At 35.0% G+C, this 13,752-nt stretch overlaps 1 protein-coding gene across 2 annotated transcripts in view; it reads left to right on the top strand.

The window, feature by feature from the left end:
* Positions 1–4,534, top strand: part of LOC120630951 (histone-lysine N-methyltransferase PRDM16-like) — a 56,069-nt gene extending 51,535 nt beyond the window's left edge. Inside the window, exons 6-8 of one of the 2 annotated variants that reach the window (XM_039900320.1) lie at positions 706–862; positions 1,789–1,932; positions 2,265–4,534. In XM_039900320.1, coding sequence (XP_039756254.1) covers positions 706–862; positions 1,789–1,932; positions 2,265–3,998 — 2,035 coding nt within the window. In that variant the 3' untranslated portion in view covers positions 3,999–4,534. Of the gene's footprint in view, positions 1–705; positions 863–1,761; positions 1,933–2,264 lie in introns of both variants that reach the window. The other variant, XM_039900319.1, reaches the window with a different exon arrangement.
* The last annotated feature ends 9,218 nt before the right edge of the window (positions 4,535–13,752 follow it).

The raw sequence follows: 13,752 nt of genomic DNA, 5'->3' as shown, positions 1-13,752 counted from the left end.
CGATCTTGGGTCTAGATATAGATATTATTTTGTCTTCCTGTACTTGCATCCGAGACGTTTAATGCAGCTTTGCCGATACCAGTTCGTTAAGCTTATCTTTCACTTTCTATTATGGATATTGACGGAATCTCATGTTGCGCTGAATGAATATTAAATCAAATTGCACAATTTAGTTTGCAAGAAAATACAATAGATGGTTCGGTTTGCATAAACCTCTTTTCCATTGGTGTGCTACGAAGCTAGCGCTTTTTATCGCAATACATCACAATCAATGTTGCCATACTAGAAAAAGTATCTTATGTAGGTAATATTAAAATTAAAAGGCGGCTGTAACCCACAGTAAGACTTTTAAGTGAAAAGTGAGGTTTATTTTTTTTAAATCGGCAAACATTATCTATCTATTAAGAATAAAGGCATATAGACAATGGTTGTGAAAGAAAATCTGTCAAATTGTTTTCTCAGTAAGTTTATCTAACAATTAGTTTGAAGAGCGTATAAGAAATTTTGCACTGTTTAAATAGTTTGTAAATATAATTTAAATACTACGTGAAATGATCAATTTCAGATACAGTTGTACACATACAGATGTAAAAAAATAAATATTTATGTTGCTAAGACGCTATAAGGTTTCTTCGTCGTAGGTGCTGCCCATTCTCTGTTTCAAGTGAAAACAACAAAATAAATAATTTATCTCTTTTATTCCAGGCTAGATCGTCATTTGGTACAAGCGCACGCGCAACCAGCTTCGGCGTTTCACTGCGAGCTTTGCAACCGAGCGTATAGTACACGCGCGCTTCTTCTACGACATCGTGCACTTACCCACACTGATATCAGAAAATACCCCTGCGAGAATTGTCCGAAGGTGTGATTTCATTTTATCCCTTATGGTGTTATGAGGTGGGCGGAGTATAAGTTTAATAAGGTTTGGGCAGAAAGGTATAAAAGGCGACTCATTTGGTGAGTTGATCACTTAGCAATTTTTCATTTTAAGTCAACAGCAGATAAGTGGATGTCGAGGCGAAAAACAGAAGATCTGTTTGGCAATGTAAAGATTGTAGAAATTGAAAGTTGCACCGAAGAGATTTTTCTGTTTTTTGTGGATTATAACAAATTAGACTTAATGTGCATTAGCGGATGGTCTAGCCCGATATATCAGGATTAGGGATAAGAAGTTACTTGCTATTCAAAGCCTTTATCCATTCAACATCCTATGCATCCCTCCCTTTAATTTAACGGATTATGCCCTGATGTGTAAAAGTCTATAAGACTCATTTGTCAAAACCATTTCTACAAACTGGAACCTTAAGCCGTATGTCCATATTATTTGAGTGCTGTGAAGCCCAAACATACTGAAATATGTATGTGCATAGATCCTTAGGAAGTATCTTCATGTGTATTATTAAGAATAGAGTTAGGCCCCAGGTTTCTGTGCTTTACCCAAACGTTAGTTAAATAAGTAAAGTGGCCACAGAACTATTTAATGAAATCTTAACTTAACTTCGAATGTTAGGCTAAGTTCGTGAATTTTTTTAATACTATAAAGAAGATAAAATCTAGACCATAAATCCAGGTTCTTTTAATTAGAAGTTACTATTTCTTATTTTAATTTATTAGTTAAAACTAATAAATTATTAAAACTTGCCACGTATTTCGAAACTATAGAGTTTTCTCTCAATATTTTCAGTAGATTCGTTTAGCATTAGGTTGAAATGAAACAAGTATCAAATTTATCACGTGTTTCGAAACCTGATGTTATTTCAGGTATTTACCGATCCTTCCAACCTCCAGCGCCACATCCGCGCGCAGCACGTCGGAGCTCGCAGCCACGCGTGCCCCGAGTGTGGCAAGACCTTCGCCACTTCCTCCGGCCTCAAGCAGCACACGCACATCCACTCCAGCGTCAAGCCTTTCCAGTGCAAGGTTTGCTTTAAAGTAAGTACCATATTTTATGCTATTACGAGTCTATGCCGAAGTACTGCCTTAGGGAACATAGCCATACTACGCGAATCAGTTTATTTTTCACTCTACAATTTTTATCACGCCCACCCACCCCTAGTGATGTTAATGTTCTCATACTTATTATTGATTTCCAATTCGATTAAAATTTAAAGTTATTTATACGTTCCTTGTTCTATGTATATGCATAATAATTATGGTTATAGATAAAATTTTCAAATAGCATCAAATAGCATAGCATCTGTTGTTGAAGTAACGATGTTTTTGTAAATATGAAAAATTTTAACTCTTTTTTTTTCTGTTTTCAGGCATACACTCAGTTTTCCAATTTGTGCCGCCACAAACGAATGCATGTGGCATGCAGAGCATTGGTAGAGTGTGGAAAATGTGGACAGTCCTTCACATCTTATGCGTCTCTCACTAAACATAAGAGATTTTGTGACACAGCATCAGCAGCGAACGTTAATCTACGAGGACAATTACCGCAAGGCCTACAACAGATACCATCTTTATCCAACGTCATGAATACACCAAATAATACAAACCCATTCCCGATGTACAGAGGACCAGCGTTGCCTTTACCGTATAACACGTTTGCTCACTATCCAGCATTATTTTCTGCTGCCGCGGCCGCTTGTCCCCCAGAATTCTTAAGTCCACTCCTGTTTAATGTTCAAGGAGCAAGACTAGCTATGGAACGCGATATGGCTATGAATGCTAGTTTAGTCGCAAAACAACAGGAAGGGCGCATGTCAGTTAAAAGTATGGATAGTACAACCTCGCTTGAGGACATGAAGAAAAACATGGACGTCGATATTGAAATGAAGAAGAGGGAAACTGATGTTGAGCGAGTGTCCACACCGCAAAATATATACGTGAAACAATCTCCTCCTTCCGCTGAAGAAGCTTCTTCAAAGCAACGACCTTCGCCTGTCATGCCAATGTCTACATCAATCGCCCCGTTCAGATTTTCAAGGGAGGAAATGAAACGGAACTCTCCATTCAATTTATCAATGAAGTTGTGCAGTGACGAAGCAGGAACAAAATCTGTTTCACCGAGATTGCCAAAAGATTTGTCAAAGACTTTACGCGGAGAAATTGACAACAAATCTGTATATTCTGACGTCGAAGAAGAATCAAGGAAAGAGCAAAGTGATCAACCACTTGATTTATCAGTTACACGGAAGCAAAACGATAAAGAATCCGATATGGAGAACGATGAACATAACTCTGTTCGTAATATATCAGTTAAATCTTACTCTCCCCCTGATAGTCCAGTAGATAGGGAAAGTAAAACTCCTGAAAATGACACAACTGATGTCGATGTGGAAGCAGTAGAACCAAAAAGGGAAGATTCCCCTATGGTATCACCCGCCTTAGCATTTCCGATGCCAGTACATCCCCAGCATAACAACAGTCTCATTGAAGCAATGTACCGCCCACGTTTTCCGCAGTTTCACACGGCTTCTGATTCTCTTTTGAGTTCTTCGCATTCCCCGTACGTGCCGAGCCCGTTTAATTTTTTATCCCCACTTCTCGGTACTGACGGCCCGGACAGACAACCAAGCGCGTATGCGAAATTTCGCGAACTGAGCGCGGGTTCGGGAAAACTTCGAGATCGGTACGCGTGCAAGTTCTGCGGAAAAGTATTCCCGCGTAGTGCTAACTTAACTCGACATCTCCGAACCCACACGGGAGAACAGCCTTACAAATGCAAGTACTGTGAGCGTTCGTTCTCAATATCTTCGAACTTGCAGCGTCACGTGCGGAATATACATAATAAGGAGCGGCCGTTTCGGTGTCCCTTATGTGATAGATGTTTCGGACAGCAGACGAATCTTGACCGACATTTGAAGAAACACGAGGCGGAAGGTGGCGACTCTCCGAGTTCCGCTGACACAGAACAGGATGCGTGTTTCGATGATATTCGATCCTTTATGGGTAAAGTTACTTGTTCTCCTGGAGCGGGTTCGCCGTCTGGAACCTCTCCGCATACGCCTCACGCCCCACATCGCCCTTCAGCTTTAGCAATATCCACATAGCCCTCGCCCTTCCAGCTGCCGCCACCTCCACCTCTTTGGCCTCAGCCTTTCGAATGAGCGATAAAGAAAATGGTTTAATTTAAAGACTTTTAAGTACGTAACGGTGACATTACCCAACTAGGGACGGAGAAACATAGAATTAATCTTCTTTTATTTCGTTGAAGTCCTAGATAGAATATTACCCCCAGTGCATATTAATTCTTTAGTTATCATGACAATTGTAAAACTGCTAGTTCTGTAAACTAAATAGGTTAGAGATTTAATGCGTTCCTAGATATAATTATTGTGATAGTTAAAGATTTCGCTGCTCGTGAAATCCGACACGTAGGTAGGGAATTGTAAAAAAATATATAAATAGTATTAACATTTTGGATGAATTGGTTCGTTTAGCTGCATTTGTAAAATATTGTTACAACATTATATTGGCGAAAATTAGTTTAAGAGATAACTTTTGTAATGATCTCTTGTTAGTCAAAAAACTACCAAAGCAATTTTAATATATTTGAGAGGTGGGTAAAATTGGGTTATAAAAATTAATATAAAATTTGGGGCTTTAAAGTCGTTATAATATTACAACTAGCATGAAAATGCGAATACAAATATTTTGTTAAATTTGTTATTTTAACGTTATTGTAAATAATAATATTTTGAATACTTCGAGCATATCATCCATAGATAAAGTCGGAGATCCTCTAGGATACCTATTATAAATTTTCAAATAAAATTATATTAATTATGAAGAATTTTAATAAGTCCAGTATATAAGGGTAAGCTTAAGAAGTTTCACATTGGTTTTATCAATTTTTTCTGTCAAAGCATGGAACACAACTTCTGGTAGATATGGAAGATTTTAATGCTGTTATGTAAAGTAATAAGCTTTTTGAATATCAAATGAGAATATTAAAGCTTGTATATTTCCGAAACTTTTTGTAATATTTAAATTTAAGATAAATAAACTCAGGTAGCTGCAATTAAAACTGGCGAATGCATAACTTATTTTGAATATAATCCGCCATTTTTATTTCCTTTGGTTGAATTTCCGTGCTCTGAGCTTGTTTACCAAAATTTCCATTGTTACTAAGAGTATACGTTTCGAAACTTAATTCTTTAAAACAGACTTGTAATATAATTGGAAACAATGCAATACTTCAACAGACATTTGTACTGTTATCATATCACTTCGTGGCACTAGTAAGAGTAAGAATATTGTCACACAATCAATAAACGCGTCTATTGTTATTCTTTTTGTTTTATTTTATTCTTTTTTTTAAATAAAATAAATTTGCCCTTAAGGTCAATTTTCTATTTCCATAGATGTTTTTCTTATTCTTTCTTTTTAAAAAGTCGAGGTTTTTTACCCTATTTCTTCAAGCGTTGCCGTGGCCCAACCACCAGGCGGCTGTTTGTGATGTGGTGGCATCCATTACCACGAAATAAAAAAAACCGCTAAATCCCGCTTTGCTATAGTGAGTAGAACTCCGCTTGCCATGGAAGCTTAATAGGCTGGAAGAGCTGGTCAAACAGTAGTCTATAGAAGGAAACGAATTCTTATCTATTAACAGTTACCAATGACAAAGCTGATATAGCCGTAGGCGATTTAGACCGGTACGTAGGTACAAACTTAATTTATCTGCCCGTCATTGACATCTTTATGTAGGTACTTGACAAATCTCAATTAATTCAGGATTGTGAAATTATTAGCATTGAGTTTTGTGGTCCGTGGCTTTGTGATCGCCATTTATGACAGACTAGCTGTTCTCTGCGGTTTCATTCGCATGAATTAATGGGTCGTAGTGTAATGTTATGGTTAATTCGACACCTTTTTTATACACGTAAACTTCCTACCCGTACATACTTTAGTTTTTCAATTTGGCCGTAGTTTTTCACTAACATGCTTTAAAGGTCTCGGTTTATTATTTATTATATTATCAATAGCCTATAACAGTCCACTGCTGGACTGAAGGTCTCTCCCAAAGGGAGGGATTGCCATAATCACCACGATGGGCAGGCGGGTTGGTAATCTAAGTGCTTAGATGTAAATAATAGCACAAAGGACGCTACTACCCATTCTTGTTTATATTTATTCCCTTAGTCACCTCGTACAACACCCGTTTGATGTGGTGTGATGGTAAATATATATAACTAAAAAATAAATATTTAAAAAAAAAAACCCGAAAATAAGGAAAAAGAATTTGCCATTTTGTAGAAGCGACCATCTTGGATTTGAAATCTTGTCATAGCGGATAGTATTTTACTTGTATGAATTTACCAGTTATATTAATGACGATTGCACTACTTAGGTATTTCAGAACATTATGGAGAGCTCTCAGGCATACAATTTTCCTCATGTGTGCTTTTTATAGCTTAAAGCGCATATAACATCGAAAAGTTAGAGTTGCCTTTCGGGGTTCAAACTCTGTCCCACCGAAAGCGAGATTCAAGTTCGAATCACATGGCTATCAAGCGTATATTATATAACACACGAGTAAAGACTTGGACAAAGCTAGTATACCTAATAATATTGAAGAAAAAACTTCTTTGATTTTATTCAGATAAGGACCCATTTCCTTCAGACACTTATTTTAAATTAGTGTAAAGTTTCGTGCCCTTTTTTGTATAAGGAATGCCGGCGAAGGAAATATGGTCCAAACGAAAGCTGATTCGATGAAATATTCGTCTCCGGATTGTTATTAGCAGTTGATATGAATTACCCATGCTCCCACACGTTTCTTATACATGTAGTGATGTGAAGAATATTAAGCACTGTGATAAGAAAAACGGGATTGACTGTTGGCGAGTTGAATGTAGAGAAATAATACTTTATTTCTCCTCTTTTTTTCTGAGGTACTATAAGTATATTAGCAAATAAAGTAATAGTAGAGATAAGCTAGCTTCCAGGTGACGGAATTATGATACTGTTTATCTCAAGAAATTTAATAACTCCTAGAAGGTTTAGAAAATATTTTGCTCAACTAATAACTATCAATAAACGTCAGTATTAGAGACTAAGTAAATCAGAAATGGATTTCGGTTTTTTCATATTTAAAATGGTTTATAAAACAAGGTAAACAAGTTAGTTACGCCGCGAGATACAGCTAGTAATTTCGCGTTACATCAGGAAAAAAAAAGAAGAAAGATATTTAAGGTGTTTTAAATTAATTAAACACTTTTTGGACCTTCAAAATTCTTCACTAAAGTTATTATTGTAGGTTAGGTGCTTTTTTAATTTTTTTTTACATATCTCAAAATCTTACATCTCTTCAGTTTCTTTTTTCGTCATCTCTACCTTTAAATACTTCCCTATCTTCGCACAATTACACATTACAAATTTACATTACACCCTGTTCACATTACCGAAGATTAGACTGGTAGAAAATGCCACCTAGCATTGAATTTCGCCTATTACATATTACTTTTTAACTGTGTGATAAAGTATTAAAACTAAACAAGGTTTGTGTTGTTCGGATGTTTTGATTTGTTTTTACCAAAGTGTAATATTTATGTCAGACTTTCTTTTATTGACTCAAAATAATATTTAACTATATAACTTATACACTACGCCTTATTTAAAAACGAAATTGTTTACAAAGTATATGTAAAAACTTTTCGTAACGAAAAATATATATACAAAATCCCAGGGATCCCCCTGGGTAGGTTTTTCTATCAAGTTATTTTTAGGCTCTAATTTGGATTTAGAAAATTTGTATTGTCTACTACCATGCCACGTTAAGCTATCGCTGGTATTATAATAACGAGATAAAATTTTCGTTAAAAATATCTGATGCGATAATTCATAAAGTATAGAAACATAACTTTAAATTACTCCTTTATGAGAGACGAAGGCATTGCGAAGCTGTGTTACTTTCATTGGCCATGATGAAAATCGGGACATCCCGCAAAATATTTCATTTGGCATCACTAGTTATATCTACCTAATGTGAATTGTAAGCTGTACAAAACTCGATTCACGCAATTAAATCCATTCTCGGCGTGTATTTTGTGTATTTTTTCGATTTAACCACCTGTCATTACTGAGACGATAAATCTTTCCCTTGTACGTCCGTCGTCGTTAAGAACTTCATTAACTTTCCTCTTACATAAGTTTTCAATGGAAATCATGAGAGGGGAAGCGCGAAGAATTTAAAATTGAGATCGGTATGTGACAAAGCGCCAGGACATTGAGCCGGTGGATTTTAATTGCAATGAAATTTTGGCTTTTATTATCTGTAACTAATTGGCTCTTTACTTTGCTGCAGCGCTGGTTCCCAATTTCTTTGCTACTCTCATAACAAAGACGGCACCAATACCATACTTCACACATTAAATAAGCTTAGCTGACCTTAGAAATCCGTTTGTGTGTTGTTGATTCGGGCTTGCGTGCACCGGTGCGAGAACAATAATTTTAGTTTTTAAGTTAATTTAATTTTATACATCTGCATTAGCTTATTATTATTATTATTATATTACTATTGCATGAAATAAAGAATTATTATGATTATTTTTCTAGCATTTATTGATTTTCATTTTATTCAAATTCTTCATTATGCTAAATATGTATTATATAAGCAAAACTATTAAAAATTAATGATTAAAAAATAACGTGCGTTTATCCGCTTGCGGGGCTTTTGAATGCCCAAGCAACCGGGGTCAGGGCTCCAGAAAAAGGAACCCCCTCACAATACGCGCCCATTATTATTATTTACTATCGATGTATTTACGCTTACTATTTATATATAAGCAGTCAAATACTATAGATAATATCTATAGATAATACGGCACCATACTAAGTAAACTATGTACCTATGCTTGACGTTTCAAAAGTGCTTATATGAGGCCTACTTGAAATAAATGAATTTTGAATTTTGAAATTTTTTGAATACGAGCTTCATTTTCTCTTCTTCATTGAATAGCTCTAGTTTTAAGTTAAAGACTAGCTATCGCCAGCATCTCTCTCATTGATACAATACATTATATTTTAAGTGTCAGACATAAATCGAAGTATTGCCACAGTTACTTAATTGCTTAAAATAATATATCAATCGACAACTTAAACCTAAATGTACATAAAACTTCCTGTTTTTCATTTTTTCATTAATAACAATTTAATCACATGCCGGCTAATCTAATTTGAATAAATTCGATAACCTTGCATCAAACAGATTTAAATCTATTAAGAAACGGCTTCATATATCAAATCAGGTGTATGATTTATTGAATGTTTTTTTTTATTTGACATGTACTTATCAAAAAACAGCTCATATCACGACTATGCTCTTGTTAAATTTACAGAGCATGAAGCAGCATTCCTTAAAAGGAGGACGTTTTGAAATGAGTGCGTATTTTTTTAAATATTTCCAAGGATTATACCTCGACTACACTTTCGGGGGCCGAGTTCGAATCCCAACCTCTAACTATTCTAAGTTAAGTGCGTGTTAAGTAATTAAAATATTACTTGCTTCAACAGTGAAGGAAAACATCGTGAGGAAACCAGCATGCCTAGGTGTTCTACATAATGTTCTCAAAGGTGTGTGTAATCCACCAATCTGCACTGGGCCAGCGTGGTGGACTACGGCCTTAACTCCTTCTCATTCAGTAATTGGTTAATATGACTAGGATGATGATACTTATTTTAGCTTTTAGATTTTCTAAAACTTCTTGAGCGATTCGTGTTTTTTTTTTCATCGCTACCAAATAGCTTTGAAAATTTGTGCAAATTGGCTTGAGTTTCTTTTTTAGTTTTTAAAATTATTAAAGGCCAATAATAGGAATAATTCTGCATAAATCAAAATTAAGACAGTTGACAACTATTCATCGTCAATAGATATGAGTAAAATGTGTCGCAATGGAACAAGGAGGACTATTCCGATTGGCAATCGATTTTATTAACACAGCAAGCCTCCACCCACTGTCGGCGTGATAATAAAATAAATCAATAATATCACAGCAACATCCGTTTTGATTAGAGGCACACTGAGTAATGACGTTCAGATATGATATTGCGGATATTGGATAACTATATCCTGGGGTTTATTAATAGGATACGCACACATTATCGTTGTAAAAAGCAGACAAAGATTTAAGCATGCAAGCTATCAGGATTCTAGACGTTGTTGAATTGTAAAATATTAATATTGAAAGTGTTATAACTATTGTACATAGGAAGTTAGTTAAAGAGTAAATATTTTTCTTTGTTATATTTTTGTTATTTTCTTTATTTATTATTTATGTGTACAGAAATTGTGATTACAAACATACTAAATAATAGCTAGCCCCAAAGTAAACGTAGCTTATGGATAGCTAATGAATATTGTTTATGAATATTATCTGTTTATTATAAGTATTTACGAATATTACCTGAACAAACATATATATATAATATACAGATAAACACAGAAAAACAATATACTAGAATAAAACTTTGAACAACTCTCATAACACTAACTGGTAAGTCGTTAAATGAGATATTACCGACGAAAGATAAAATCTAGTAAGACAATAAATTGTCAACATAGTGTGTGCAGGTGCTTATTGTTGAACAATTCATATAAGTTATTTATTAATATCTAATGTTATTCAATAAGCCGACCATTAGGCTGTTAGGAAAAGCAATATATTTATTTCTAGTTCACGGTATTGACTAACAAGATTAGATTCCAATGCTTTTTTCTGAATTATTATGTTCATAATTATATGTTTGATACCTAATGAAGATACCTAGCTCGTATTATCATAGTGTCAAGTTTTTTTATGCCACTTTTGAAGCTTATAGTTTGGCCGTTGGATATGTGCGTTCCTGACATGTCGGGATTGAATGGACAATGTAACTTTGACGTGGCGTTGTTTTAGCATATTTTTGTTGTTTATATGCCTAACTAACGAATGCATGCTATTATTGCCCATGCTAATTGAAATACTTAATTCTCTACAATTTTACAAAGGTCCTTAAAAAACTTATAGCAAGAATAGTCCCTATAAGATACAGCTGTTATTTTTAATGTTATATAAATGTATTCTACAATTAAACATATTATAAATCGCTAAATGTTAAGCCATAGTAAGTAAAATATTGGCCTTTTTATTAGCTTCACCTGTATGTTTGTATGTTTGTAACCGACTTCTTTGGGCGCGATTTTGACCCACTTTGAACTATCAGATTTGATTCAAACTTTGTAGACATATCGAGGATCGATGACAATACACTAATCTGAGAAGATTATTCCAATTTTCAATATAAAAAAATAAGATTTTTTAGTTTTTTCGAACTATTAATTACAATTACTACAGCGCCATCTAGACCCAAATGTAAAAAACCCTAGACCCAAATGTAAAAAACCTATGGCGTTTCCAACAGATGGCGTTCGCGTACCTAACAAATACCACAGAAAACATTAAGCTACTAGATGGTAGAGGGCGTTAGCTGTCACTTTTTAATGGGCTGTTTTAAATAAGTTATCACGGATTTGGTAGTAGATTAGATCAAATAACAGTTTAAAATAAACCAAACTAAAAAGTAGAAAATAAATAATAGTTTAAAAAAAACTAAAAAACACGCTTTTTATAGAAAACCGAACTAAAAAATAGAAAATAAATTTTAATAAATTTAAATTAAGAATAATGTTAAAAATTTCAATAAATATAAATTAATAATAGTGTGAATAAAAAAATATATTTTATTTAAAAAAAAGCGTGGAATCGTCCAGAATGTAGTCCACCACGCTAGCTCAGTGCGAATTGGTAGACTTTACACGCCCTTGATAACATTATGGAGAGTAGATAAGGCACGTAGGTTTCCTACCACGTTTTTCTTCACCGTTAAAAACAAAATTAAATGTTATCAAATGCAGAACGCCTAACAGTTAGAGTTGAATTGTCATCATATCAACTGATAGACGTCCACTGCTTGACATAGGTCTTTTGTAGGGAGTTCTAACGTCCCTGGTTTTGTGCCGCTTGAGTCCAGGGACTCGCTGCAGCGCGCTTAACGATGTCTGTCCCCTTCGTTCGGGGTCGACCAACGCTTAATAATGCGGGGTTGCCATTCGAGCACCTTACCACGACCAATCGTTCTCGGAGCTATGGGCCCTGCCCATTGCCACTTCAGATTCGCAACTCGTTGAGATATGTCGGTCGGTTAAAATTTGATCACGTGGAGATACTTCTAGCATGGCTCACTCTATCTCTAAGAGTGGCTCGAAGCCTTCCTCGTCCCCATCAGTAGCGACCATGTTTCGGTGGGGTTAGAGTTGAACTCGGACCCCCTAAAGAAAAGGCTGAAGTCCTTACCATTAGATACCATAGATAGATATCATCGCTAAATTGTATGGTTATAATTGTGATTTATACTTTCATTTTTAAATTGACCGTATTTGGCAAACATGTCGACCAAAACCTTTCGTTTTTACTTGCAAAGTGGACTGACATATCTGGTACCCAGGCATTTAAATATAAATTAAGTATGCGTATAACTTTAAAATAATTATATTTTAATGCAATGAAACTTAAGAAATCATTTAAATTATTTTGATTATGGCTTTTTTAATCAACATTAACGATGGTTATTTTTATTAATGTGAATAATTGACTCATAACTCCTTCTGTTCGCGATGAGATGACAATTACTCGAGAATAATGAAGTTTCATACCAGTTTTTTCGTTGATCATTAAAATGTAATTTTCATGCGTGATTCATTCCCCATACCATAAGTCTTAACCTAAGATCACAAAAAAACATAATATGTCCGTTGGGCATACAATTCGTCCACACAAATAGCGATTTAAGTTCGTACATTCTATTTTGAACACTACGTGAAAATAAACAGATACCTAGATATAAATTACCATTTATACAATATTTTTTTGATATTAAGTAAAATAATGAATCAACGTAAAATAAATAAATATAATTAGATAGTCACCAGAGTCCTCCGCATCACGATACACTAATGTACCTAGACGTGCCGAGTCTATAAATTAGCCGACGCCCGTGTTTCTGCAATGGAAGCCGCCGAAAAAAAAAAGCGCTAAAATATTTAAGGAAACACGGTGCATTTTTTTTTATTTATAAAGTGTCCCCAAAACAGATATTAAAAGATTAACTATAGGGTATATTGGTATTGATAAAAGAAAATTATGCGTGTATTTATATATAGGTAAATAAGAGTGCCTTGTGGTGACAGTGGATCAGAATAAAGAGGTCACTATCCCTCCTCTTCACCAGGGTGTCGAACTAAGAGAATATAATAGCAGCTGAGTCCTCTGTGCTATTACTGACGTCTACTGACGTCTACTGACGTCTACTGACGTCTACTGACGTCTACTGACGTCTACTGACGTCTACTGACGTCTACTGACGTCTACTGACGTCTACTGACGTCTACGTACTACGACAAGCGTGGATTACCACGGTATTGGCTAACCCTGTCGTTGTGAGAAGCCAGCAGTGGAGTGATAGGCTATTGACGAAAGTACAAAATGTATAGAATATACCAACAGTACTGTACCTTGTACCTAAAGGACAGCATTTTTATCAGAACTTCTGCCATCATCGTTGGGAAGAGCCCTAATTTCGACGGAAGAAAGTGAAGTTTCGTCTCTATATGCTAATCACTCAAAGGTTTTATCTTAAACTAGAAATCAAATGCTTATAAATAAAAGACCCAGTTACTTCGAAGTAAACGAATTAAAGGCTAAATAATTAAAAGTTGACCTATAAAAATTGTAATTAAGTGCACTATCCAATGGTGAAGCTTATGTG

Source organism: Pararge aegeria, chromosome 17 (genome assembly GCF_905163445.1).
Source record: "Pararge aegeria chromosome 17, ilParAegt1.1, whole genome shotgun sequence".
Taxonomy (NCBI): Eukaryota; Metazoa; Arthropoda; class Insecta; order Lepidoptera; family Nymphalidae; genus Pararge; species Pararge aegeria.
The sequence above is the reverse complement of the archived record's forward strand: the minus strand, read 5'-3'. Positions and strand labels throughout refer to the sequence as shown.